At 43.1% G+C, this 25734-nt stretch overlaps 1 protein-coding gene across 13 annotated transcripts in view; it reads left to right on the top strand.

Annotated features, from left to right (window-relative positions):
• The window catches only part of TENM3 (teneurin transmembrane protein 3), a 614727-nt gene that overhangs the window by 565649 nt on the left and 23344 nt on the right, over nucleotides 1–25734 (top strand). For all 13 annotated transcript variants that reach the window (XM_058669959.1, XM_058669958.1, XM_058669964.1 and 10 more), the window contains 3 exons: nucleotides 7939–8171; nucleotides 9255–9409; nucleotides 10122–10996. In XM_058669959.1, the coding sequence (XP_058525942.1) occupies nucleotides 7939–8171; nucleotides 9255–9409; nucleotides 10122–10996 (1263 nt within the window). The remainder of the gene's footprint in view (nucleotides 1–7938; nucleotides 8172–9254; nucleotides 9410–10121; nucleotides 10997–25734) is intronic.

The raw sequence follows: 25734 nt of genomic DNA, 5'->3' as shown, positions 1-25734 counted from the left end.
CTTGTGCATGTATCTCTTCCTCTGTCTCTCCAAGACATCACTCTTCATGTCACCTAGTCTATACCATCTCCTCTTCCACTGACAAAGGATACAAGTGTGACTTCTCCATCTTTCCTTGCACAATAGCACTGTTATACTTATCACTCCTGTTCCATACTGTTTGAAATTAAGGTACATGGTATTCGCCACCTGTATCAGAGCATGCCACTAAAAGATTTAAGCCTACCGTATTTCAGTACAATATTCAGTCTTAAACTGGACTACACCACTAGCCCTAATGTAGTAGTCAAAGTCACCTATTTGCATCTTTGCTCTGCTTACTTACATGTCATGATCACAATGATCCTGTTCTGTGATTTCTTCAGCTTTAGCCTACAGAACTCATTTCTAGTGCCATTTCCGCATACGTTCACAATTTTCCAAACACTTAACATCTCAGCACTCCACTCATTCCATTCTAGAGGGCCTTTCTAACTATGCTTTTTTTTCCCCTCTTTTTTCTCTGCTTCCACCAAGAAATAAGGATTTCAGACATAGGTAAGCATCTTATCCACTAAACCTGCTTCTTTGACCATTATGGAATACTGTTATCTCTTCACTTCTATGATTGAATCTAACTTGAGACATATATTCAGTTGGCTGACACAATTGCTTACATAGATTACAAGGTGATCTTCTACACTTCGCTTGTGGACTTCTATCATGTTGCAGACAACAACATCTCAGGCACAATAGGCCAGCTTCACCTTGTGCACATGGCTTAGCCAAGATAGAGACAGATCTTCGTTTAAGAGGTACAACACTTACTGCATTTTGAACACTTCAGCCTTCACCATGACTTAGTTATTTCCAACCATAACATACTACTAGGTGAGGCAAAGCTTCCTAGAACATTCACCTGTTCCTTTCAGTTTATAGTTTTCTTCACTTGGAAAACTTACTAGATTGGAGAAGTATTATTTTCACTGCCAGAATGGTGCAACAAAGAGCTTGTTTCAACATTTACATTACTCACACGTTTTCCAAATTCTACTTGCAGTGTGTACTGCTTTAACTGCAAAAAAAGTTTCTCAGCCAACAAGGTCTTCACAAAGCCTTTACTATAGCTCCGCAACATGCAACAGCTACTGTTTTACAATACATCTAGCAAAAGAACACAGCAGATGGGACATGCTAGGTCTACTCCGGCCATGCAAACATCTCATCACATGACATTGAAATTTTAACAATATTTTCTGTGTAATCCTTCCCATGTATACACCCACAAAGCCCATTTAAACTCTTGTGTCGACATGGAGGGTTAGCAAATACAAACCAAAGTCCTACGGCAAGACGTATACTTTTTACTTCTCAGACTGGGCAGGCCTAGTCCCAGGCCTTTTTTCCTCAGATCCCCTTATGGATCTGATACTTTCAGCTAGCAGCTCAGTCACATACTAAGATGAACATCGCCTCTTTGGCAGAGTACTGAGAGTGCAAAGCTCCTCTGCTGTGGCACACGTACCAAGGTTGTCCTGGCCTTGCTTTCCTGGTAGCTGTACAGAGGAAAGATACACAGGTGTGCACACAAGCTGAATGTGAAACTGCTGTAGGCAATACAGGAACAACTATCCAAGCAGGCACCTCCTCATAGGCTGGCCACTTCCATTCCAGGCACTGTGCCCAACATTGCACATATGGCATTACAGATCCATGCAGCAACCCTCCAGGGGTACAGAAGAGGTCTCGGGGGCTCCGAGCAGTGATGCACCTTCCCCCTGAAATCCATCACCAACAAGTGGGGAGTAGATCTGTCCGTTTCCACTTCTTCAGCCAGTTTTTGTGTCCACACCATGAGGTGAGTCCCTAGGTCTGGAAACAGAAAAAAAGAGACTTATTTCCCAATTACTTTGCAAACTACTTAAAGCTATCATCTCTTTCTCTGACAGAAACAAGTATTTATGGGGCTCAAGATGCATTGCTATCCAAAGTATTCCATCATAGATACATCCCAACGGATGGTATTTGACAGAATACTTGTCATACCTTTCCAATGACCTTACCTAACCTTGCTTCTCTCGGGGTATCCTCATTTTCGACTTCTGCATTTCCTTCCTGTGCCACATAAAAAACTCACTCCATGATTTCATATGGATGAATTTTAGCATTACATTACACTGGCACATCTTTATTATGTACAAGGCACTTTGCAAATACTCCTATAACACAAAGCACTCACTGTCCAGGCTAATATTAGGGTCATGCTTTGATGCTGAATCCAATACATTGCTCCTACTGGGGAGGTGACCTTGGAGAGGAAGAGACATTACTGGAAGATGGGAATGGTGGAAGGAAAAGTTTCCTGGAAGCACTGCTATTTGAGCTAGGTGTAAAATGATGTTTGCTTCACCAACACAGCCCAAAGTAAGAAAAACAGCCATGGAACAAAAGAGAGCGCCTGTGCACATAGTTCCTGGGGTGTGCAGAAGAGGGAAGCTGGGGACTTCTGCTAGAACTTATGAGACATACAGGCAGAAAGCCACTGTAGGATCCAACTGCTTGGGGCTCTTGAGGCTCTAAGACATTACTTTCTGTCCTAAAGGATGACAGAGATTGTGCGCAACTATTTCAGCATTTGAAGACAGTGGCATCTGAGCAGATTGGGAAGACCAGTCTGGTGTGAGTGTGCTCAGGATGCGTCGAACATCTGTTAGGAAACCATTAACACCAAACCCTGAGATGCCAGGCGCCTAACAATAGCATATCTAGCAATGAAGGAAGTGTACCCATAAACATACTAGAAGGCTAAGAATGCAGAGGCTCTATTAGAAAAAGGAAAAGTGAAGAAAAGAGTGTAAGATTTTTTCCAACCCAAAGGATTCCATTGACTTCACCACCAAGGAATTCAAATCAACCTAACAGAGCTAAAGCATTTCTCCTCACTGTTGCTTTCCCATTTCAGATATGTCTTCCTATTTCTGCTGAGTCCTATGCATGGATTCATCTTCCTTTTCCTAGTCAATCCGATCTTGCTTGCTTTTGTGCTTTCCTCATTCATAAAAGTCATGAGAGATTTAGAAAAAGATGGTAACAGCAGCCAGCACTGTAGCTTAGCAAGCTGCTCTTTGGCCTGATGCACCGGCATCCCACGTGGGTGCTGGTTCATGTCCCGGCTGCTCCATTCCCCAGCCAGCTCCCTGCTTATGGCCTGTAAAGGCAGCGGACGATGGTCTAAGGCCTTGGGACCCTGCACCCACAGGGGAGACCCAGAGAAAGCTCTGGCTTTGTACCAGCTCAGCCCCAGCCATTCGCAGAGTGAACCGGCAGATAGAAGATGTCCTCTCTATAAAATCTGCTTTTCAAATAAAAATAAGAAAGAAACATCTGAAATGTGTCAAACTCTATCACAATGAGCCATACTATCACTCATAAATAATGCAAAATATAAACTTGCACTGTATTTCGTACACCATCAATAGTCACCATCAATGGGCAAAATTGAAATTTATTAAAGATGATGATAGCCTTATGTTCAAATCGAGACACTATTCTGTTAGATAATATCCTAGCAGGACTTATTAATTTCATGTAAAAGTCTGTAGTGTTTTCATAAGTAGGTATCTACTTACCAAATCATTTCCTTTTTTGCATAAAGACATTTTTCTTACATGCTTTACCGATGTATTTTTGACATGTGGTAAACATTTACCCTTGTGATGTCTTAGCTAATACATTTTAGCTCATCCTTATTCTAACTTTTTCAAATTCCAGAATAGAAACATACTTAATACCAGCCGAGGGGCATTCAAACATGTAGCACTAACAATTAACTTTGTGCATTTTATATTACCAATTAAAAGATCAAAGGCAGTGTCAATCACAGGTCTGTGAACTTGACTCCACTACAGTTTGGATACAAAATGGCAGAATCTCAATTCAGCACTCCTTATTGACTTTCTACTTAAACATCAACTAGGCACAGAAATATCACAGCCCGACTCCCTGTTCGCAATACTCTAAACAGTCTCTTGTTGCCCATAACATAGGGAATTTTACTTTTCCACATACATATAATTTGTTACGCTTCCTCAAATGCTTTGTGTGCTAAGGGCTATGGCACAGTTTTCCGCTGAAAAGATAAAAGTCCTAATACTGTCTATTCTGTCAGTTGTTCTTTCTCAATATTTCTGTCATCTGCACGTCAATTATGCCAAAACACATTAGCCAGTCCAGCCTCTGCTTACCAGTGGGTCTGTGTCTAATTGAATAAGACTGAAGAGAAGATAGCTTCATAACTGTCATGATCTCCGCACTCCAGGATGACTTTCACATCAGGATGCCATGTCTACGAGGGGTTCTTGATCTCTGTTACTTTGTTGTTTGCTGCAATGGGAATCATACTGTTATTTTAAACCCCCCTGACATGACCAAATCTTACACAAGCCATCCCATAAGGCAGGCTGTTGTGCTGATACTACTGCACCAACATTTCCACCAACTGTACATTTTTTGTGAATCTCTGTGCCCTGTCAGCGCTGTTTTTACCTGTGCAGGGTCCCGTGTTCACTCTGACTGTATCACTGACGGAAAGGCTCACCCCTCGTCTGTGACACCACAGCAGCCTCTGTAGTGCTTTCGCTCTTGGGAAAGTCCGAAAGCAAGCACTAGCTCACCCTGTCAGCAAACTCTGAGCTCAAGAAACACAGCCTTGAATCCCACTCCTGGCATGTGAATGATTCACAGCTTCTCAGGCGGTCAATACAACATTCCCAAACCCCTTTCCATCCTGACCAGTCTTCTCAACCAGGATTAGGAACCAGCCCTATTTTTGCCCTGTGAGGAATTTTTCTCCAGTTCTCATTTCCTGCTCTTCCGTGGGGGAGTATTTCCAGCGGCTAATTCTCCTCTCAGTCCCATGTGCTCCTCTGCATTGGTTCCGAACAGCACAGTTGCATGTACCATTAGAGCTATCATTGGGTGGACATATTTAACGCCACTGATACATGTTGCTTGCTTTAAAATTTTGTGTCTTCAAGGCAGGAAATGTGCTGGGGTAGTAAACAAGCACATTTAAGCATCACTGTAAACCTTCTCCTTTTTCCTACCACGCTAGAATTGATTCAGTGTCAGTAAAGCCGAAACCTACGACTTCAGTGCCCACAGCAAAACTCAGACCCTGCGGCTGAAGGCTGGCCCATTACCTCCCCAGCAGCTGCTTCAAAAACCACCGTGGTCTCCTCAGACTGAGGGACATCATGCAGAAACAGGAGCCAGTCCCTGACCAGCACCAGCCATAGTTTTCAAACAATGTAAGGTGGATATCTAATGATAAGGTTGTGTTGTCTGGATAATGCAGACACATGGTTGCACATTCAAGGCCTCTAGTTGTTAAAAAAAAAAAAAAAACAAACAGCACTTTAGGAGGCCCAAAACCTGATTTAGCCTAAGCCTCAGTATAGCTGTGATGCTGGGTAGACTAAAACATCTCTTTTGTAAGACACAAAATTCTACAGCCAGCAACATACATCAGTGGCTTTAAACATGTTTACTGAATATTTTACTTTATAAACTGGATATTATGTTTCTTAAAACAGCAAAAATGTGAAAGTTGGGCATATCCAAGTTTAAATCATTTTAACATGGTCAGAAACTAAGTCCTATTTCAGTTAACAAAACATATATTGCAATATGACCTCAAACTTGTACAGGTGTAAGACAAAAGGCAGACTCAAACTAAGAGGACACAGGACAAAAACAAATACTAAAAGCATCAGATTCCTACCAAAGATGTTGTATGTGCCAGTCTAAGGGTTTCATGTGCATTGACAGAGGTCATTCTCTCAGCATCCTACGAAATACGTGTAGTCAGTATCCTCTTTCCAGATACACAACTCAGAAACTTGCCCAAGACACACATTAATACATGACAACGCTGGGTTATAAACCCTCCTGACCCAGTTCACAGCTCCTCAGTGGGTACAACTGACAAGGAGCAACAAACCTGTACAGGTGTATACACATAACCAACTGTACAACTGACCACAGTCACTACAGAATCAGGGAGCTAGAACAGACCAGAGAAATCTCTTGACTATTATTTCGTTCGAAACAAACATAGCTCGAATTAGGTATAGCTCTGTACCAACTGTACTTGGTACCTGCAACACCACCTTTGTCAGTTTCAAGCTGTTCACAAGAGAAAAAAAAAAGCTCCACATTGCTGCGACTGTTATATCAAGATGTAACTCCGCCCTTGATTACAAATTAATACACTACCACATTAAGGAATATCATACGTCTACAATGTGTCCTGCTCATTTAAATTTTTAGGCATCCATTTAGGAAAACCTGGATTGGCAAATCCATCATCTACACCCTTAGTTCTAAAATATTTCTGTTCTGCAATAACTTTATGTGACTTTATACATGACTTGATGAGTTCTCCATTTTCCCCTTCACACAATATTTACACACGCAAGGCCTCTTGGTTCTTCAAAAATACAAACTTAAGACAGTCAAACAGTGAAGGTGCTTGAGCCTTAGTACAGCAATGTGGTTCTCACTTGACCAACACCATTGCCATAGAGCTTGTGGAACTTTGAAAAGTCTCTATGGACTGTGTGTATGAACTACTGTCTCCCGCTATCCACGCAGGAAACATGCATGGGAGCCCTGAGCTCTGATGTAGGAATAGACACACATACAAGAGCAGTAAAGTACGTAAGTGCAACACCTAAAAGGAAGAGAAGGTAGTGAGAAAGGTTTCTTGCAAACCAAACCTTTGTGCTAATACAACTACACCACCACTGCTGGGATTAAACTATTCATATAGTTACATCTCTGCTACATATTTCAGACACCCAAATATAAAGTCAAAGGAAGCATACATTCATTTGTATGCACAAAGGAATGAGAATGATTGACCACAACCAAGTCTGTCATCAAAAGATTCATACACTCTTACAGGTTTCTATCTATTGACACCTTCCTTGGGCCACTAAGTCATTTCAATTCTTTGGTTTTTCTTTTTCTTTCAGAAAACAGTATTTGTACATGGTATAATCTATAGTCTTAAGCATGTGGTGCTGTGTGCTAATAGGGACATTTTTTAGCTTCAAAAATTTCTCAGAGTTCACTCATTCTTTGACCATATAGCCTTCCTGCTTTACAGGTAATGAGACATAGCTATTCTGCATTTACATCGCTTTACGGTTACAAAATTGAGCAATACCGTTTTCTGCACATAGCTCTGTAGCTCAGCAAATCCTCAGACAAGGATGGGAGCAGCACAGTTCACAAACCTTAAACGTAAAATGGATGAACACCCAGCCTTCTTCACTTGAATGACCTTCTGGTAGCTAAACCTTAGCTCAGGCCACACAGGGTGACTGCATGCATTACTTTTCTGGATTGTACTGGAGCATCCAAGATGGACATGATGCTTTGCTTCTCAGAGTTAGTTATTCAGTGTGATGGGTTGTCCTAGCAACAAGAATTCCCTAGATGAGGTGTGAATGCAACAAGTAGGGTTCGATTTCACTAGAGAATCAGCTAGAGACATCCTGGCCCCAATGTCAACGTTATGCCCGTTACTCAAGGGCAGCTTACTTACAGCTTTTACTTACAGCCTTGCGTTGAGCCACAAAGATAGAGGACACTTGTTTCTCAGTTTTAGGCTAACGGCACGTTGCCTTCCAATGGTGATTCTTTTTAAGATGTCTGTTCATAAATGGCTGAATCGTCAGCATCAGGCGAGAAAGGAAAACAGGAATATCAGAGACTTGCTACATGAGATTGTATCCTTTCAAATCATTATTAAAAAGACCATTCTTTTCCCAGCCTTTCGTCATGAGTTGCAGTTTCTAAGCCGAGTCGTGTCATCTGTGTTATTTTGCTGGCAGTGTCTCCGTGTGTATTGGGAGTCACCTCATGTGATGTTTATGTATGATCCTCTTGCAGCAGTAACCCAGCCCATAGATACTACCTGGCAACTGACCCAGTCACAGGAGACTTGTACGTTTCTGACACTAACACCCGAAGAATTTATCGCCCAAAGTCACTGACGGGAGCCAAAGACTTGACGAAAAATGCTGAAGTAGTTGCAGGAACGGGAGAGCAGTGCCTCCCATTTGATGAAGCCAGATGTGGGGATGGAGGGAAAGCCGTGGAAGCGACGCTTATGAGTCCCAAAGGTACTGGGGGTTGTCAATGTGAGGATTTGTTTTTATCAAAAGAAAAAAAGAACAGCAAAAGTGGGAAAGCTGGTTAGTACTGCTTGATTGTGCTTAACTGCTGAGTCTAACGTTTTCCCCTTCAACTCTGTCCTGGAAAGCTGTTTGACATCTAGTGTTTTTAAAAGCCATTTAGCGTGAAGCTGCTAGAATCCGAAGTTGACTTTACAGTAAATATTGGGTCGTTGGCAGCTTTCTTATCATCATAGTATTTTTCAAATTTTGCAAAGACTGAAGGAACTACTCTATTATTCAGGTCGCATCCTGTTACTTCAAGGAAGGCTCAAATTCTTAGACTGTCCTGGAATTTCTTTGTCATCAATGATTCCCGGGCCTCTTTAAAAACCATCACTAAGCAACCCTATTAGTTAGTCCTCACCCACTTTGTAGCTGTTCCACTTTTGTTTCTATGCCATGAGAAAAATCCTTGCTGGGAGGAATTTGTGGAGGTAACTAGGGCTAACATTCTGTTTGACAAAGGCTTTTAGACCAGCCAAGACTGACTCCTTGTTCTTGTATTATGCTGTTTATCACAGCACTTTTTGCTTTGGGGCTCTTTTTTTCCCCATTATTCCAGTGACTGTTACATGAACAAGGACTAGAAACAAGTATTTGTTGCACTGCATTATTCATAATAACAAATCTCATTTCTAACAAGGTCAAGAAAACACTAACCTTGCCTTCGATCTACTTTTGTTAGAAGTATATCATTACTAGAGTTCACGGTAACAGATTTTGACCTTGTTTCTATAATCTAGAGATCACAACATTTATATAAACATAGTTTTATGTTTGCAACATACCTATGTGATTTTTAGTCTTTGGAGGAAGTTCTTTCCAATTTGAATTCTTTATTGCATTTTACACATACCTGTATTTATAGATGCCCACTTGGGCTTTTCTCAAGTGTTTGTTGTTGACAGCCTTACCTACTCACTGTGACCCCTCCAAACACTAGGGCTAAGTATTGAGTTTAATCAAGGGCTCAATTGTGCAAGCAGAATGTTTGGGAAAATGACTAACACTCACTTTTCTTGCATAAAGGAATGGCAATTGATAAGAATGGATTGATCTACTTTGTGGATGGAACCATGATTAGAAAAGTGGACCAGAATGGAATCATATCAACTCTTCTGGGCTCCAATGACCTGACCTCAGCCAGACCCCTGACTTGTGACACGAGCATGCACATCAGCCAGGTAGTGACACTGCGAAGCTGCTGCTTCCCCAACTGTATCTCTTGTGTCGCCACACTGAGAGGGCTCCATAGCAGACTCCATGTGCAATGTGTGCCAGCGCTTACAAGCTGCCAGAAGACAGTCGACTACCTCTGTAATTCTGCACTTAGTAAACTCACTGAGATACAGCACAACTAACGCTTAACAATCACTAACCATTTGCAATAAAACACCAGTGAAGTAGCCACGTGCATATCCTCCAGAAAACAAAACAAACAAACCCTTCACTCTAACCTTTAGAGTGCATGAGCTCCCTGAGCTGTAGAGAGACTACACTGTGATTTGTCACAAGAGACTTACGTGTAGACTCAGGAACTCTGACAAAAAAGCACAGTGCAATACCAATGTGTTCACATCCTGGAACACCCCGACATTTGGTGCTTATTATATTCCGCTATTAGGAACATTCTCTTATGTTTTCATATCTCATTGATACCTATCAACTCACTACTTAGAGGTTCATTTGCCATTTGGTTTTCACTAGGAAATCTTTCAGCAAGCTATATTTTTTTTTAAATAACAGCTTATGACCTCCATTTGTCTTCACTCGAAATATTTAGGTTTAAAATAGTTTATCAGAGTACAGCTAATTTCCTTGAATGGTTTCATTTGCCTCTTCTGGCAAATTAACTGCAGTACAGTAACTAACAAGATCATTTCTCCTTGTATTAAGGTGCGTCTGGAATGGCCCACTGACCTAGCCATTAACCCCATGGATAACTCCATTTACGTCCTGGATAATAACGTCGTGTTACAGATCACTGAAAACCGTCAAGTTCGCATCGCTGCTGGACGGCCCATGCACTGCCAGGTTCCCGGGGTGGAATACCCTGTGGGGAAGCAAGCAGTTCAGACAACCCTGGAATCAGCCACCGCCATCGCCGTGTCCTACAGCGGGGTCCTATACATAACCGAAACGGATGAAAAGAAAATCAACCGCATAAGGCAGGTCACAACGGATGGCGAAATCTCCCTGGTGGCTGGAATTCCTTCAGAGTGTGACTGCAAAAACGATGCCAACTGTGACTGTTACCAGAGCGGAGATGGCTACGCCAAAGATGCCAAACTCAATGCCCCATCCTCACTAGCGGCTTCCCCAGACGGCACACTGTATATCGCCGATCTGGGCAATATCAGGATCCGAGCCGTGTCAAAGAATAAGCCTCTGCTGAACTCCATGAGCTTTTATGAGGTCGCCTCTCCCACGGATCAGGAGCTCTATATCTTTGACATCAATGGTACCCACCAGTATACTGTAAGCCTAGTCACCGGCGACTACCTGTACAACTTCAGCTACAGCAACGACAACGATATCACAGCTGTAACAGACAGCAACGGCAATACGCTTAGAATCCGGCGGGACCCAAATCGGATGCCAGTTCGGGTGGTGTCTCCCGATAACCAAGTGATATGGTTGACAATAGGAACAAATGGATGCTTGAAAAGCATGACTGCCCAAGGACTAGAGTTAGTTTTGTTTACTTACCATGGCAACAGTGGCCTATTAGCTACGAAGAGCGATGAAACTGGATGGACAACATTTTTTGAGTAAGTATATGAAAATTCCACTTTGATCCTAAACTACTGTGGCATAAGAATATACAAGAGAAGTATCCTCTTCGTGACTAGAAGAATCCATGGTCTTTGAGAGCCTAGAACTCCTATACCTTTTGCTTGGGCCCCTCTCTAAAACATATGACAAGATGATGAAATTCAAAATTAGATACAGAGTCTTAGAAGACACCCCTACAGTCAAGAAGCCCTGACAGTGCAATTTCGGTTAGCTTCATGGTAAATCCACCTCTGCTCTAGAACTAATATTTTTACTTCACACAGACTTTGTCTATCAGTAGCAACCCTTCCAGGGAACATACTGCAACTTTGCTTTTAAACCTTAAACCCTTTGAGCTTGGATTTGCCCACTTGATAAAGCTGTGATGGAAGCTTCTGTTGAAGAACTATTTTGAAAACATTTAGAATGAACTCTGCAGACCCTACTCTGTTCCTATCAAATAGACAGGCTTTCTGTTTCCTAGTCAGTGATTGGAGAAGCAGCAATGCCCTCACCTTACAACTAAATGCAAATCCAGAATTGCTGGTCGCCATTTACAAGCATAGCAAAGTGCCTGAGGCTCACTGAGCAGGGGTTTTCTCATCCAGAAGTGATTGGAGGCTCAGGCCAGGAGCACTCTGTTCGGTCACATTTGGTGAGGTCAGGAGAAATGCAAGGAAAATTAGCCTTTGTGTATTTTAGCCTTTGTGTGTGCTTGGCAATGAATGCATGTGTAAAATCATTTTCAATTGCTTGCTCACTTCACTAGCACGGCACAAGCCATGAGGGGAAATTAGAGGAACAGAGATGGCTTGTTGACAAATGCAAAACAGTCCTTGAAATGAATATTGAGCTCCTTGGTGTGATTTTTTCTACAATGAGAAGCTGAGACACAAGTATTTTCTGTAGGAGCACACCTCTAAAATTATAATGCAAGTCAGAAGCAAAAGTGATTCAATATACAAATATTTTCTGCACAACTTTTCTGGCACAGATCTTATACATAAAGCATCTTTCTCCTGTAGCTTGAATTGCTTTTCTTCTGTGACAGACTCCCTTTTAATAAAATGAATGCTACCCAGCAGCATGATTTTGTCAGAAGAACAAACCTTTTTCAATTGTATGACATTAAAATTCTGTTCTTAACATTCCTTTTGCTCATTTTAGGATCACAATAGGAAAGGAATAAATTGGAAGTTAATGGAAAGCACTTCCTTTGCACCATTTTCAAAGTGATAGCTGGCTATGTTGCCAAAGAGGCAAAAAAAAAAGACCACAGAGAAAGTGCCACCAGCAGATGAGACTGGGCAGGAGAGCTGCTCTGATTATAAGACCTTCAGGAAATGATGGTGGCGATGGTAGGGTTTCAGTTTAGTTGAAAGCAGGGGAAAAGAATAGAGAATTAAGTTTTCAGTAGAGTCTAGAGCTGAGGGCCAGCTCTGTGGGTCATTTTTGAATGTGTCCTTATTTGTTCTTAGGAACTGACACTGCACACAAGTTCATGGTGCAGGCTGCTGCTGACCCATGAACTTCCTGCAACGGTTACAATGCTTTCCTCGTGACCTACAGACAGCTTTTGAATCGAGTTTTCAAAACTAGAATAGAAAGGATCCTCCACTGACAGTTGATGTGAGAGAGTGTAAACTACTTTGGGTTTTTACTTTCACACACACACAGAGAAAAAACACACACATACAAGGAAGACCTATCTCTCAATTAATAGACAGGTTCCAAGATTTTCACAATCACACAGGAATTACACAGGATGGCTAAAGTACTTCAGTTGGCAAGCCAGCCTTGTGAATAGAATGGAGAAACACTGTTTTAAAGAAAGAAAGAGTTAAAGTAACTGAAGTGCACCATACATTCATTAGTACAAACTGATTATTTTTGAATTGTTTCTAGCGAATCATAGCTAGATACATTACAATAATGAACGTGCTAGATTCACAAACCAGTGTTTGGAAAAATTTTTCTAATGAAATAAGCCAAAATATGGCTTATTAAAAGCTGCATTTCAGTTCATTTTCCTCCAGATACTTGCATGAAACACTTCCCCCCATCTATTGCAAAAAAAAAAAAAAAAAAAAAAAAAAAAAAAAAAACCTAAGAAAAATTCCCGTATCTTGCAAACAGTTCTTTAAAGTAAAGGACATAAGCCAAGCAATCAGAACCATCATGTCAGAATGACAAATGGTCATTTTTTTTTCCTTGCACACATTCTTTCAGATTTTGGATGTGAAAGATCAAGGGTTCACCTCTTCCAAGGGTCAGAAGCTTTAAAACCCATTGGAAAAGCAGCACATGAAAAGAAAGGGGTGGGGGCTTCCATCCTCGGGTAGTGCCTCCCGAGCTCCATCTGTGTTGCATCAGAGCAGCAGGCCATGCGTGAGTCCCAGGGTTTAACATGGGCAAAGCTAGTCCTGCTCCCCATTCAGTGGTGTTCTGACATCATATGTTCTGTGTATTGTCTCCTGATCTGGGTGGGGCTGGACGTGAACATCCCAGTAGACACTGCAGGGCCTCCCAACCTCTCACAGACTCCCTTGGTTTGCTGTAGTTCTTGCTGAACTGGCATACTCCAGGATTATTAGCATGCACCTATAATATTCTCCCTTCATATTTTTGTGGTTAATGCACACTTTATAAAGGTATTTGGTAAGTCCATAGTGAAGGAATGTCATAACTTTCACAGTGGCCACAGCTTTCCAAAACCCTCAAGAGAGCTTGGGGAAAAGGGGAGAGTCAGAACTCTCAACTGAAAGCCACCTGCTCTCTGTGTCTTTCAGGATACCAGTCCCCTGAGTTGATGCTTGCTCTATTTTCATCTTCCTGCATAAATGCCTCACACAGATAAATTAAACTTTTCAGCTCAATTCCCATTTGTTCGTGGCTAGCTTTCTAGGTAGCCTCATGAAATAAACCTTGAGATTAAAGCTTTTATAGGATAGAAACAGATGGGAAAAGATTTAGAATTTAAAAAAAAAAAAACTTGCCTACTGATAAAAATGCAGCTACCAGAATCCCTTCCAATGCTATTTTAAAGGAGAATTAGCTCAAATTACACAGTCCCTCTTTTTATTTCTTAGTTTAAGAAAAAAAAAACTGGTGTACCAGTCACATGTTGCCGTATTGGTCTGAGTACCAGATGAAATATGAGCATGTTTTATAAAATGCTAACTTAGCTTAACCCATTGATGTTGCAGTGCATATACAAGATCATGTTTTTAAACATATGGAAAAATGGTAGATTTAGCAAAGTACAAAAAAATTTTTTTCAAATCCAGCATTGTTTGTTCATAATGTACAATTCCCATGAACTTTTTAAAGCATCCTTGGCATAGATACATGGATTTCACACCTTTTGAACCAAGATAAGCTTCTGCTTTAATTTTCCTTGACATTTTTGGAAATTAAGGCTCCCACTTATTGAATGCAGGGGTAGTAGAATCATCCAAAAATATAGATAAGAATATCTCTAAGTCTTATAATACCTATAGCCTATTCTTGCCAGAACTCTACTGAAAGAATGCCACAGAAATGCTGTTAGCTTCCTGGCATATTCAGACCTCTATGCCAATAGTTCATGCTGAAAATATTAACACCTCCTATTTTAGTGTTGATTTGTACTATTTTTACCAAAGATTAAATGTTTGCTCACTTTCTTTAGCTTTATAAAATTTTCTCCGTTGATCTCATTCAAATATTGAATCCAAGAAAATTGACTTCATGTTGATAATACGGTCTTCTGAAATGTTGATATTCAGGAGCAAACGCAGAAAAATATGTCTCAAATACAGTTAATGCGTATTGTTTTATCTCATATCAAAGAGCATTCGATGGGGCTAGCTTTGTAACACAGAGGATTAAGCCTGCACCATTGCCATCCCCCAGGGATGCCAGTTAGGTTCCTGCCCACTCCACTTCCAATCCAGCTCCCTGCTAATATGCCTGGGAAAGCAGAAGATGCCCCAAGTGCTTGAGCCTCAGCCACCCACATAGGAAGCCAGGTTGAAGCTCCTGGCTTCCGCCTGTCTCTGCCCCGGTCATTTGGCAAGTAAACCAGATGTACGTTCACTCTCTGCATCTTTGTGTAATTCTGCCTTTCAGATAATTAGATCAGTGTTTTACAGAGGGGAGGGAGGAAAACCTGATTTTCCACTTGAAATTCTTTTTTTTTTATTAATTATTTCGCATTATGTGACAGTTTCATAGGCTCTGGGAATCCCCCCACCCCTCCCCATCCACTTGAAATTCTTAACAAAGAACAACGTGGATGACGGAGAGGGAGTTAGCAGCTAACTCCATTGCTGAGCCAGTTCAGTTCCAGCTATTCCACTTCCCATCCAACTCCCTGCTAACATGCATGCAAAAGCAGTGGATAACAGTCCAAGTTCATGGGCCTCTTGCACCCATGTGGAAGACCCAAGTGAGTTTCTTGGCTCTTAGTTTCAGACTGACCCAATCCCAGCTATGGAGGCCATTTGTGAAGTAAACCAACCAGTAGATGGATTATCTGCTGAACTCTCTCTCCTTCTCTCGCAATAAATAAATATTTAAAGAACTAAAGTATCTTTAGGATACACAAGTGATTTTTCCTGCACAGGACAGCTTTCATTTCAAAAACTAAAGATACTACCTTCTTGGCAGTCCTTTATTATGTGACAAGTGACTAGCAGGACACAAGTTCTTGGATAGGAAAGCAGGAAGACTCCAGTACGCTTCAGAGGGTTTTTACTTGGCTTTGAAGCCACCGAGTTAGACTACTGAATGTTCCATGACTAATTATGTGTTAGTGATTGAGCAAGCCATCCTATCTGTGACCTCCCCTTCCTCTGACTTGCTAGGCCGTTCGGCTACCTAATGGGGCTCCTTATATGAGGACAGTGTGAAAAGCGAGTTTCTCTCTTCACTAAATATGGGGAATATTCTGTGACACGCTTCTTCCCACCCCTTGAAAACAACTGCCACACATTATTAGAATTCCTCGGCTGAAGGAATTCCTGGGAGACTAGAAAGATCTCACCTGCTAAAGATTTATTATTTCAAATGTTCATACCCAAAATGAAACCACAGTTGTTACCCTTGGATACACACAAAAGCAACTCCAATGTATTGAATGGGCCATGGAATAAATTATTCACTAGTAAATGGCATCTCGCCGCTCTGCTTGCTTAGCCATGTTTGACACTAACCGTCTGGGCATATCTAGAAGCACTTCTGTCTGGTTAAAGACAACATCATGACTAAAAAGCTCTGAATTCCAGCTCATGTGAACATGCACAGCAGCAGGTTAGTGGCAATTTTTCTATCCTGGGACTTTGACTATTTGGAGCTCTGTGATCTTTTGTGAGCTATATTCAGAATCACAGAACAAATACATGAGTTTCAGCTTTTCCACATTTGTTTAGGTATAGATGGGTCTCCAGCTTCTCATTTGGGTGCTTTATTGTCCCTCATTCAAGCTTTGCAATTTCAGAATGAGCTTCTGAACCGTTTCTTTATAATGAACTGCACTCTGCGCCCATGGCAAACCCATGCCATCCACGGACATCCATTCTGAGATGGCTAGGAGAGGCCCCCAGAAGGGGTCTCCAAGGAGGGATCCAGGCAGAGTAAACGTTACCAGTGCTGCCCCTAAGACAAATGTTGAATTCCAAGAACAGAAAGCACAGAAACTATAATGAAAATCATTCCACATTAATAACAACGTGTCCGCTTTTGCCGACACTGAATCACGCGTGAAAGGTCTGACAGCCGTATCGTGCTGGGTTCTCAACTGCCTGGGTGTGACTGTAATAACTTCAGATGTGACAAGATTTATAGAAGAATCTTCCTTACAACCAAAATGAGGGGCTGCCTGTCCTTTAACAGGCAGCTGACACCCACCCTTAAAAACTCCAGCACTAAAACCACATCATTGTGATTTCCACCCTGTACTGCACTGGCAACAACACAATCAGGGTTGCTATTGTGACACAGTGAGCTAAGCCACCACTGTAACACCAGCATCCCATAAGAGTACCAGTCTGGGTCACAGCTGCTCTGTTTCTGAGCCAGCTCTCTGCTCATGTGCCTGGAAAAACAAAAACAACAACAAATGATGGCCCAGCTACTTGGGACCTTACCATGCACATAGGAGACTCAGCTAGAGTTCCAGACTCCTAGACGCAGCTCAGTCCAGCCCTGTCCATTGTTGCCGACGTGTCTCCATGGTCCCCATGCCCCTTTCCTCCCCTCCCTCCCTCTCCTTTCCTCTCTGGGCGACTCTGCCTTCCAATAAATAAGCCATTCCGTGAAGACCTGTTATAAAAAGGCACTCAGCTCCAGCCCTTTACTTCCCTTTTCCTTTAGGAAAGAAAACACTGGGGACTCTGGAAGGATTTGTCACAGATTATGATCAGCAGATCACTGAAAGTCATGGGGAAATTCCAAGCCTGACTTCCATTTTTGCTTACTTTTTCAATAATTTTGCTCTAAATTTTTAACCAGAATGAGTATTTCTAGGGACATCCATAACAAATGTGTAGGCAAGTACATGAAGCAGCTGCTGTACATCTCACACATGAACCCGGGCACTAGGAAGGAAGTACTTTTATTAATACTTGATGTATTCCAATTCCCTTCCACAGTCACATTTTTTTTAAAAAAATAAGTAGGTCTGTCCAAGTTTCGACAGAGAAAGGGAAATGGAGAGAGCTTATGTTAATACAGATTACTTGGAAAAATTCCAGAAAAATACAAAAATGGATCATTTGCTCAATCAGCTGCACCCCTGAAGTATATCAACAACTGTAAGGCCACCCCAATTCTTTCAGCGTTGCCTCTTCAGCACACTAGTGCTCTAAATGCATTACATCTCTTCATCCTGGCTGTTAGAAAAGGAGGAACTGCAACTTCCACAATTGTCCGGTTCCCTGTGTAACTACATCACTACCTGATTTAGATGATCTGATCACCTCGTACGCGTATGTGTCATCAGCTTCCCTTACACAGTGATCGTCATGCAGCTCACCCCTAAGACTGAGTGAAGCACAACACTGCCACAATGACAACCATCACATGAGTGAGACCTTTTCCTTTGTTTCCGTTTTTACAAAGACCAAACTTAAGAGTGATGAAAGGACATTTTCTAGATATTGGTATCTCTGAGTCATTCCTCAGATATCAAAATAAAAAGCACTCCAGCAGGCTGACTCCTGGCCACCCTATTGCTTAGCCTCCTGGGAAGGCGTTCAACACAGAGAAGGACCGGTGCCTATACTGCGACATTCCCAAACAGCTTCAGCTTGCACCTGTAGAGCTAGGACTGTTTCCTAGTTTCTCACCTAGGGCTGAAGGCACTTCCTGGCCAACTGCCATCTCTCAGCCCTTCCCAGGCATCCCCCACATCTGTCACCTCTGTCACACCTCACAAACCCACACTTTCAAACACTTTGCCTCTGCTTTCAGATTATTCCAGCCTTTGGTGGATCTGTAGTTCTATAACCGAGAGACCTTTCAAACTCCTGAGAGAAAAGGTGGTGTAACAACATCACTTCATTGCTGTGTCTGCAAATGTGAGCATCTGTTCCCTTTGAAGATTTATTTTTATTTTTATTACAAAGTCAGATATACAGAGAGGAGGAGAGACAGTGAGGAAGATCTTCCGTCCAATGTTTCATTCCCCAAGTGAGCCGCAACGGGCTGGTGCTGCGCCGATCCGATGCCGGGAACCTGGAACCTCTTCCGGGTCTCCCACGTGGGTGCAGAGTCCCAATGCATTGGGCCGTCCTCGACTGCTTTCCCAGGCCACAAGCAGGGAGCTGGACGGGAAGTGGAGCTGCCGGGATTAGAACCGGCACCCATATGGGATCCCGGGGTGTTCAAGGCGAGGACTTTAGCCGCTAGGCCACGCCACCGGGCCCCATCTGTTCCCTTTAAAATCTATTCAAAGAGCATACATCTGATAGGAATTAAGACCTCTGTGCCTTTTCCAAAACAATGCGTGAAAAGCAAGTCTGGCAAACATGTAGTTCATTTAAAGGAAACAGTTCATTGACAGATGTAAACCATTGTTGAACATTAGTTAAGCATCGGGTACAGGACAGACTTTTTATTTCAACCTTAGAACAGAGGGAACAGGTTCTGTTAAAGACAAGCATAAACATGACATGAAATTAGAATTCAAGAAAAGTATGTATTTTTAAGCTAGATGGAGTAATGGTACAATAATAAATGAAAGATTTGGGACCTGGCGCAGTGACTCTGGCTAAATCCTTACCTTGCACACTCCGGGATTCCCCTATGGCTGCCGCTTTGTGTACTGACTGCTGCACTGCCCATCCAGCTCCCTGTTTGAGGCCTGGGAAAGCAGTAGGGTTGGCCCAAAGCCTTGGGGACCCTGCACCCATTTGGGAGACCAAGAAAAAGTTCCTGACCCCTGACTTCAGATCATCTCAGCTCCGGCCATAGCGGCCAAATGGGGAGTGAATTAGCGGATGGAAATTCTTTGTCTCCCTTCTCTCTGTAAATCTGGTTTTCCAATAAAAATAAATCTGTACATTTTCTTAAATAAATGAAACATTTGAAACTGTATCATGTTAAAATCTACAGGAGCAAATGGTGGAGCCTAAATGCATCAGGCCATTGCCAGAGAAGCAGAGATATTCAGGATAACGCACCGTTTAGAACCCAGGAAGATCCTAATGCATTGGGCAGTGGTTATTTGTAATTTACAGCAGGCAAAATAGGCAGTGCGTTTTCATCCATGTACCTGCATGTACATATTCAGCTGATAATTCGCTTATCCTTCATCAACTTAATAAAGCATTCCTGGTTTAACTTATTAAAGTAGATCTCATCTCTGATCCTGTGGCATGCCCTCCTGTAGTCACGGGTAGTCCCACGTAAGACTGGTCCAGTCAGTGCCACCCCCCTCTCACTTTCTGTCTCCAGAAGTATGTATGCAACTTAAAACCCAAATGCTACATGCTACACTGCAAAGGAAAAAAAGATTAGCAATTTATTAAACTATTTCAAACCTGTTAGGCTTAGATAAGGCAATAGTTGCATCTGTGCCTTTCATCATCAGACATTTCCTATTTATCCACTGCATTCTTGGCATTCACTTCCTCACTCCTGCCTTCATTCATCAATAAGAATTTATTATTCACCAGGCACTATCTGACCTTAGCTAAAAGACACCTTCCTTCCTTTCCAGGAAGTCAAAGTCCCCTGGGGAAGCCAGAAAGTAACTAAGGAGTAGGGGCCATCTAGCCCTGTAAAATCTTTTGAATCAACCATGCCAAGGCAACCAACCAACCACAGGCAGGACTTGAAATTCAGTAAACCTAGGGCAAGCTAAGTTTTGAGTTGATCATTTTGTATGGCCCACAAATGATGTTACAAAAGCTCAAATGGCCCTGGGCAAAAAAGTCCCCCATTCCTGCAAGAAGATGGCAAATGGTAAGCTTTGTTCACACCAAGGTGCACCTGCAAAGGAGCGCCCTGTCGGCTTGACAGCTGGGGTACAGAAAAGAGGCTAGCAATCTTCCCAAGAGATCATCTTCAAATTCAGTCTTGGAAGATGTAGATGAAAGTTAGCTAGAAGAGGTAGAATGTTCTAGACCGCAGGGAAGTGTCCAGCTGGCTTTGCAAGAATATGCAGGTCAGCTAATGAGAGCAGGCAGGTGATTGTGGGGATAGGGTTGGGGGAGGACAATGACACTGGCCGGGAGGTGGAGGGAAGAAGTCACAGTTCTGCTCAGATCTGGCTCAGAATGGCAGGCAAAGAGTTGGACTGCCTGCCTAGTGCATTCTGTGGAGATAGGGCTCAGTCCAGGGAGCACGACAGAGAGGCATCATGGCAGTCTAGTGGTAGGAGGCGTTTAAGGTAGAAAAAAGAAAAGATCAATGCTGAGCAACTCTCGATGTAAAAAAAGGATCAGGAAAATAGAAAAGTGAATCTAAGCTGGGAAGTGAAATTACAGAGAAGGTGTTGATGAATCATTCAGAAATGCGGTAGAACTTTGCGAGGGAGGAGGCAGGAACTCGGACAAGTCTTTTTCCAATTTAGGGAACTAAGGCACTGAGGAAATACAGGGGCAAGGCAAAGTGGGTTGGTAGACAGAAGGTGAGATCGATTCGGCAGTTACCGGCAAACAATCTAGCATGTGGTTCAAAGTGTCTCATTAGACTTTAGGAGAAAGCAATTTGAAAGATGTGGACATGAGACCCTGGCGAGAACTGAAGCTAAGCGTGTGAGTGGAATCATGTTGAAAAGCAAGGAAGACTATCTGGTTACGAGTAGGGATGTGTACGAATATTTGAATTGCAGCCTGGACTTTCCTGTGGTTTAACAATAAAAATGATAGCTGTGTTAACAGTTCAGGCGCCACTTCCTATGATAGGCTCCCCGTCCCCTGGTTTTGAAACCTCCTGATCCGTGTCTCAGCTTGTCCATGGCTACACTTTCTGCATCTGTCCTTACTTTACCCCTTTTTGGCTCCTCAGCTGCCCAAACTTGAATCTTTTCTCTGCCTTCCCTCACTTCTCATACAATATTCATTTTCACTTTCAAAGCTTGTGGATGGATCATATTTGTGTCGCCCATCTTGGACTCTGACTCTTACCTGCTTCTGTTAATTTTCCTTCTGTTCTTTCTCATTCCCCTCAACATGCCAAGTCACTGACATCTCATTTGTCCCTTGCTTTCCAGTTCTCTGAAAGGCAGCCTGGGCTGAAGGGGGAAAGCCACTGCTCTAAATTAAAACCCTGATGACCACCCTGGATTTGCTCACTTAGCCTGACCATGTGATCCTGGGTAAATCCCAGAGAAGTTCTCTCTGGACTTCTGTGCCCCCACCTGTGAAGCAAAAGGCTTCCTGAGCACGGACACTCATGACAATCACTTCCAGGTCTAAAGACATCTCCACCTCTGCTGCTGCCTCCCGCCTTCTCAACGCCTCTGACAGGGACTATTCCAAAAGCAAACAAGGTGCAACAGAAACCAGCCCATTTCCTTGGCTCAAAAAAATCTGCCCTGTGGCTCTCCTATCCAACATAGTAGCTGTGGTCAAACTGACCAAAGGCATGGTAGCAATAGCAGTTTATACAATTGTTCTTTCCAAATGGAACCATCTGCTTTTTACTAACTTTCTCTAATGTACTCTGAGCGCCCTAAATCCCTCCTTGTCCCCTCTCAACTCCCAGTCATTTCCTGGGTGTGAGTCTGTGAGGCTGACACACACAAGAATATGCAGAAAGGGGAATGGAGAGAGAGGGGTCGGTTCTCCAAGCATTTCCAGCCGCCTGGAAGTCTTCCAGGGAGGGGAGGCCATGTACAGCTCTGTTCCATAGATTTTCCAGAGCGCAGCTTTCCCTTGCCGTCATGTGGATAGCAGTTCTACACTGCAGAACCCAGACCTGTCTCCTGCTCATGTCGGCTTTCCTCAGCCAATCACCAATTTTAAAAAGACCGCATTAATGGAATCCTTAACGATGGACAACCCAGAATCCTCCCGTCCCCCAAAAGGACATATCCCCTACCCCCACACTCCCAACTTTCTCCTTTATCCCCAGGCCTGTGAATTTCTGAAAGATTATTGCCATGTCAGTTCTCCCTGATGTGGTAATGACTATGGAAAGAAAGAGGCATTGGGTCATTTTTCTTGAATCTGATCCTGGAATAAAAGTATCATTTCTGTGACCGGCTCTCACTGTGTTCAGTGTTCAAAAGGGCTGGCGCAGAGACGAGGGAGGGAAGATCTGCCCTTGGCCGTGATCCTCCGCACCCATGTTATCAGGGGTGTTTTTCGTGGCGGCAAAAAATAGCAGCTTGCTTTACATGCCACTACCTGTCTGGTTTTAAGGAACAAAGCACAGGGTAGAATTTGCTCCATCAGCAAGACCTCTTACTGAAAGGCAGCAGCAGCAAAGAAATTTAAATTGGCATTACCCCACCACAGTCACCATACAGTCCTCATCCCCTTTCTCATCCAAATCCCCTTTGCGCTTGAGACAGAAGTCACGTATAATAGTACTTTCCTTTGTCTTTCTTATTCTACACTTTCCAAGCTGCCATCTTCGATCATATGCGGGTAGCAGTCAATGGAGAACCAGATGGCCCCATGATTGGGGAGAAGTTGATTGCTCTGCTTACCTTGGTGATGGAAACACTTTGCATTTTTTACCCACAACCTGATACTGGAGGCTGTCTTACTGAAAACATCACTACTGAGTTTGGAGAAATTAAGATGATTTTTCTCTTAAGACAGTTGTTACAATGCATCAACTTCAACACAGAATACTTAAATGTGTTCCTGTTCCAAATCACAGTGTGGCAGTTAGGATTCCCAATCAGCCAACCATTAGAAGCTCAGGTCAGGCTCAGCTCTGTTTCTGCTGTTAGCGCCCATGTCTTTTATCAGGAAAGGGGGGTCACTCAGTAATGTATGCACGCATGCTTCATTACGATAGGGTTAGCACTTTGTTCTTCCAGGCTGCAGGGATAGGTGAGGGGTTGTTACCGATTAGCATTGTGCAAAAATCATGGCAAACCCGGGAGGATCTGGTTGCTGTTGTTCATTGTTAGAGTGTGAAAACAAATCTGAACCTCAGGACTTGTTAGATGGATGGCAGGATTCCCCCTTAGTGTCTGGGTAGTAGTCAAAACCAGGTCAAGTACATCTTCCATCGGCACTTTCACGGTGATTCAAGTCTGCAAGTGAACTGAGACTACACTAAGTAGCTGTCCAGGAGCCTAAGGTTGGAATGGCACTGGAGAAGACAGGAAGGTGAGCCAACCATGAGGAAGTTTGAGTACTGCTCCCATCCAGAGGCCTCCAGGATGTACCCACATCAACATCTGCCCTGAGCAGCCAGTCCACCTGACAGACACATGTTCAGCTGGCTCCTACATGCTCTCCAGTGAGGAGGAGAGGGGTTTGAAGGAGGGCATTGTCACCACTGTTTGAGCAAACATATAAATGGAGCTTGTCTTTCAGGCCAGTGTGATACCAACTGAATCTCTGTCAGACACCGATAGTCCGCAGAAGGGACACGGGCCCTGTCCCTCCTCCAAGTGGCCCCACATCTCCCATCAGAACCTGTCCTGGGCCAGGTGCCTCTCTAGGGCCTGCTCTGAGTGACACATACCATTCTCAAAACTAGAAGATAACTTGGATAAAGAAACCACTGTGGGGGTGGGGGGGGAGCAGTGAAGACAGTGAATAATCCTGTTGTCAAGTCTTAAAGTTTTTGAGAACTGCAAATTGCTTCCACTTGAGTAAATCTGCACTATCCCTGGTGTATTGACATGGGGTTGGTAACAGCCTCGGCCAATCGATTTTTCCCTCAGTTGAGGAACTACTGAGGATGCTTAAGGAGAGAAGTATTCTAATTGTGTTTCAGAAGATTAATTTGGTTATCAGAGAGTAATGGGGAGAGGCAGGTAGACCGATTAACCATCTAGGGCAACTGTGCAAAGATATATATCTGAGAAACGGGATGAAGGGAAAAAAATGAGGAGTTGGGATTTTCAAGTCTGTAAGAGGGAAAGAGTGATTTCAGGATGAATCCAGCATTTTCAACTGAGAATGACAGGCTGCGGGTCTCCGGAGCATTTGTCCGTAATCCCACTGCCTGGGGAACTTAAAACGAGATTTAAAAATATACCACAAAGGCTAAAACAGCAAGTCTGGGCAAAAATACAATCAAAATTAAAGACGGACAAATAGATCCATCCACATCAAGTAAGAGCATCCCATCAGGGAAAGAGCAGAGGTCACCCAGAGCTTGAGGGGGTTTGTCTTTTGCAGTCAGAGTCCTTTGTGAAGAGGGGTCAGCAGTGCGCGCCAAGAATGTGCAATGTGATGAATCAGAAGCTAGGAGGCCAAGACCAGATGAGTGGAATGGAGAGCATCAACTTGATGTTCTCGTCAAATTCCCCGGAGCCAATTGCATTGTGATTTGAAAAAGCTATAAAAGAAAACTGCATCTCAAATATACAGGCTGGGCAGGGCTAGTTCAGCACCAAGGCCAAGCACCATTAAGCTGAGCTACAAAGTTGCACATAAGCAGAGTCTAGAGGTAGATGCGAGGTCTCTCTTGGAATCTGGAACCAAAAAAGCATCACTGAGGACAGTGGTCATCCACAGGCATTGCTTGTTGCCTCTCACTGAGATCAAGAAGAGGAGGGATTAGCCTGTCATATGAGGAAGAACCAGGAAGTCACATTTGATGACGTAGGATCTCACTGCTACCCAGAGTCCCCTGCTCTTTGGAATGTTTCTCATCTGGTTTTTCATTGTGATTGACTAAGGTTCTATTCTCTAATTTTTTTTTTCACAAAAGCCAAAAATCAGCTAAGGGTGATGCAGAAAATTTCTTCATAAAACTTTCATTGTCGATTCCAACACAGAACTCCATAGCAGAATACTGTTGCATGCTGAGTGCTTGAAACTGGAGGAGAATGGACAGGCCTCAGAAGCCACAAGTGTTCCATAAGCTTCTCTCACCCTCCCATCTTCCTCCTCCCTATCTCCCCCGAAACAGTTCATAAGAACAAGAATTTCTCTTCCCTAAGGAAGCTTACAAAAACAACAGCTCCTCTCCAACAAAGCATGAATGAGTCCTGAGAGAGGCTGTCCTCTGATCTTTCTCTCCGACAGATAACGCTGATAGCCTCATATCTGAGGGCCCAGCACAAACCCAGAGAGCACTGTGGGGCAGATGTGGGATGCCACATAGAAAC

Source organism: Ochotona princeps, chromosome 11 (assembly GCF_030435755.1).
Source record: "Ochotona princeps isolate mOchPri1 chromosome 11, mOchPri1.hap1, whole genome shotgun sequence".
Taxonomy (NCBI): Eukaryota; Metazoa; Chordata; class Mammalia; order Lagomorpha; family Ochotonidae; genus Ochotona; species Ochotona princeps.
This window is presented reverse-complemented; position numbering and strand designations above follow the sequence as displayed.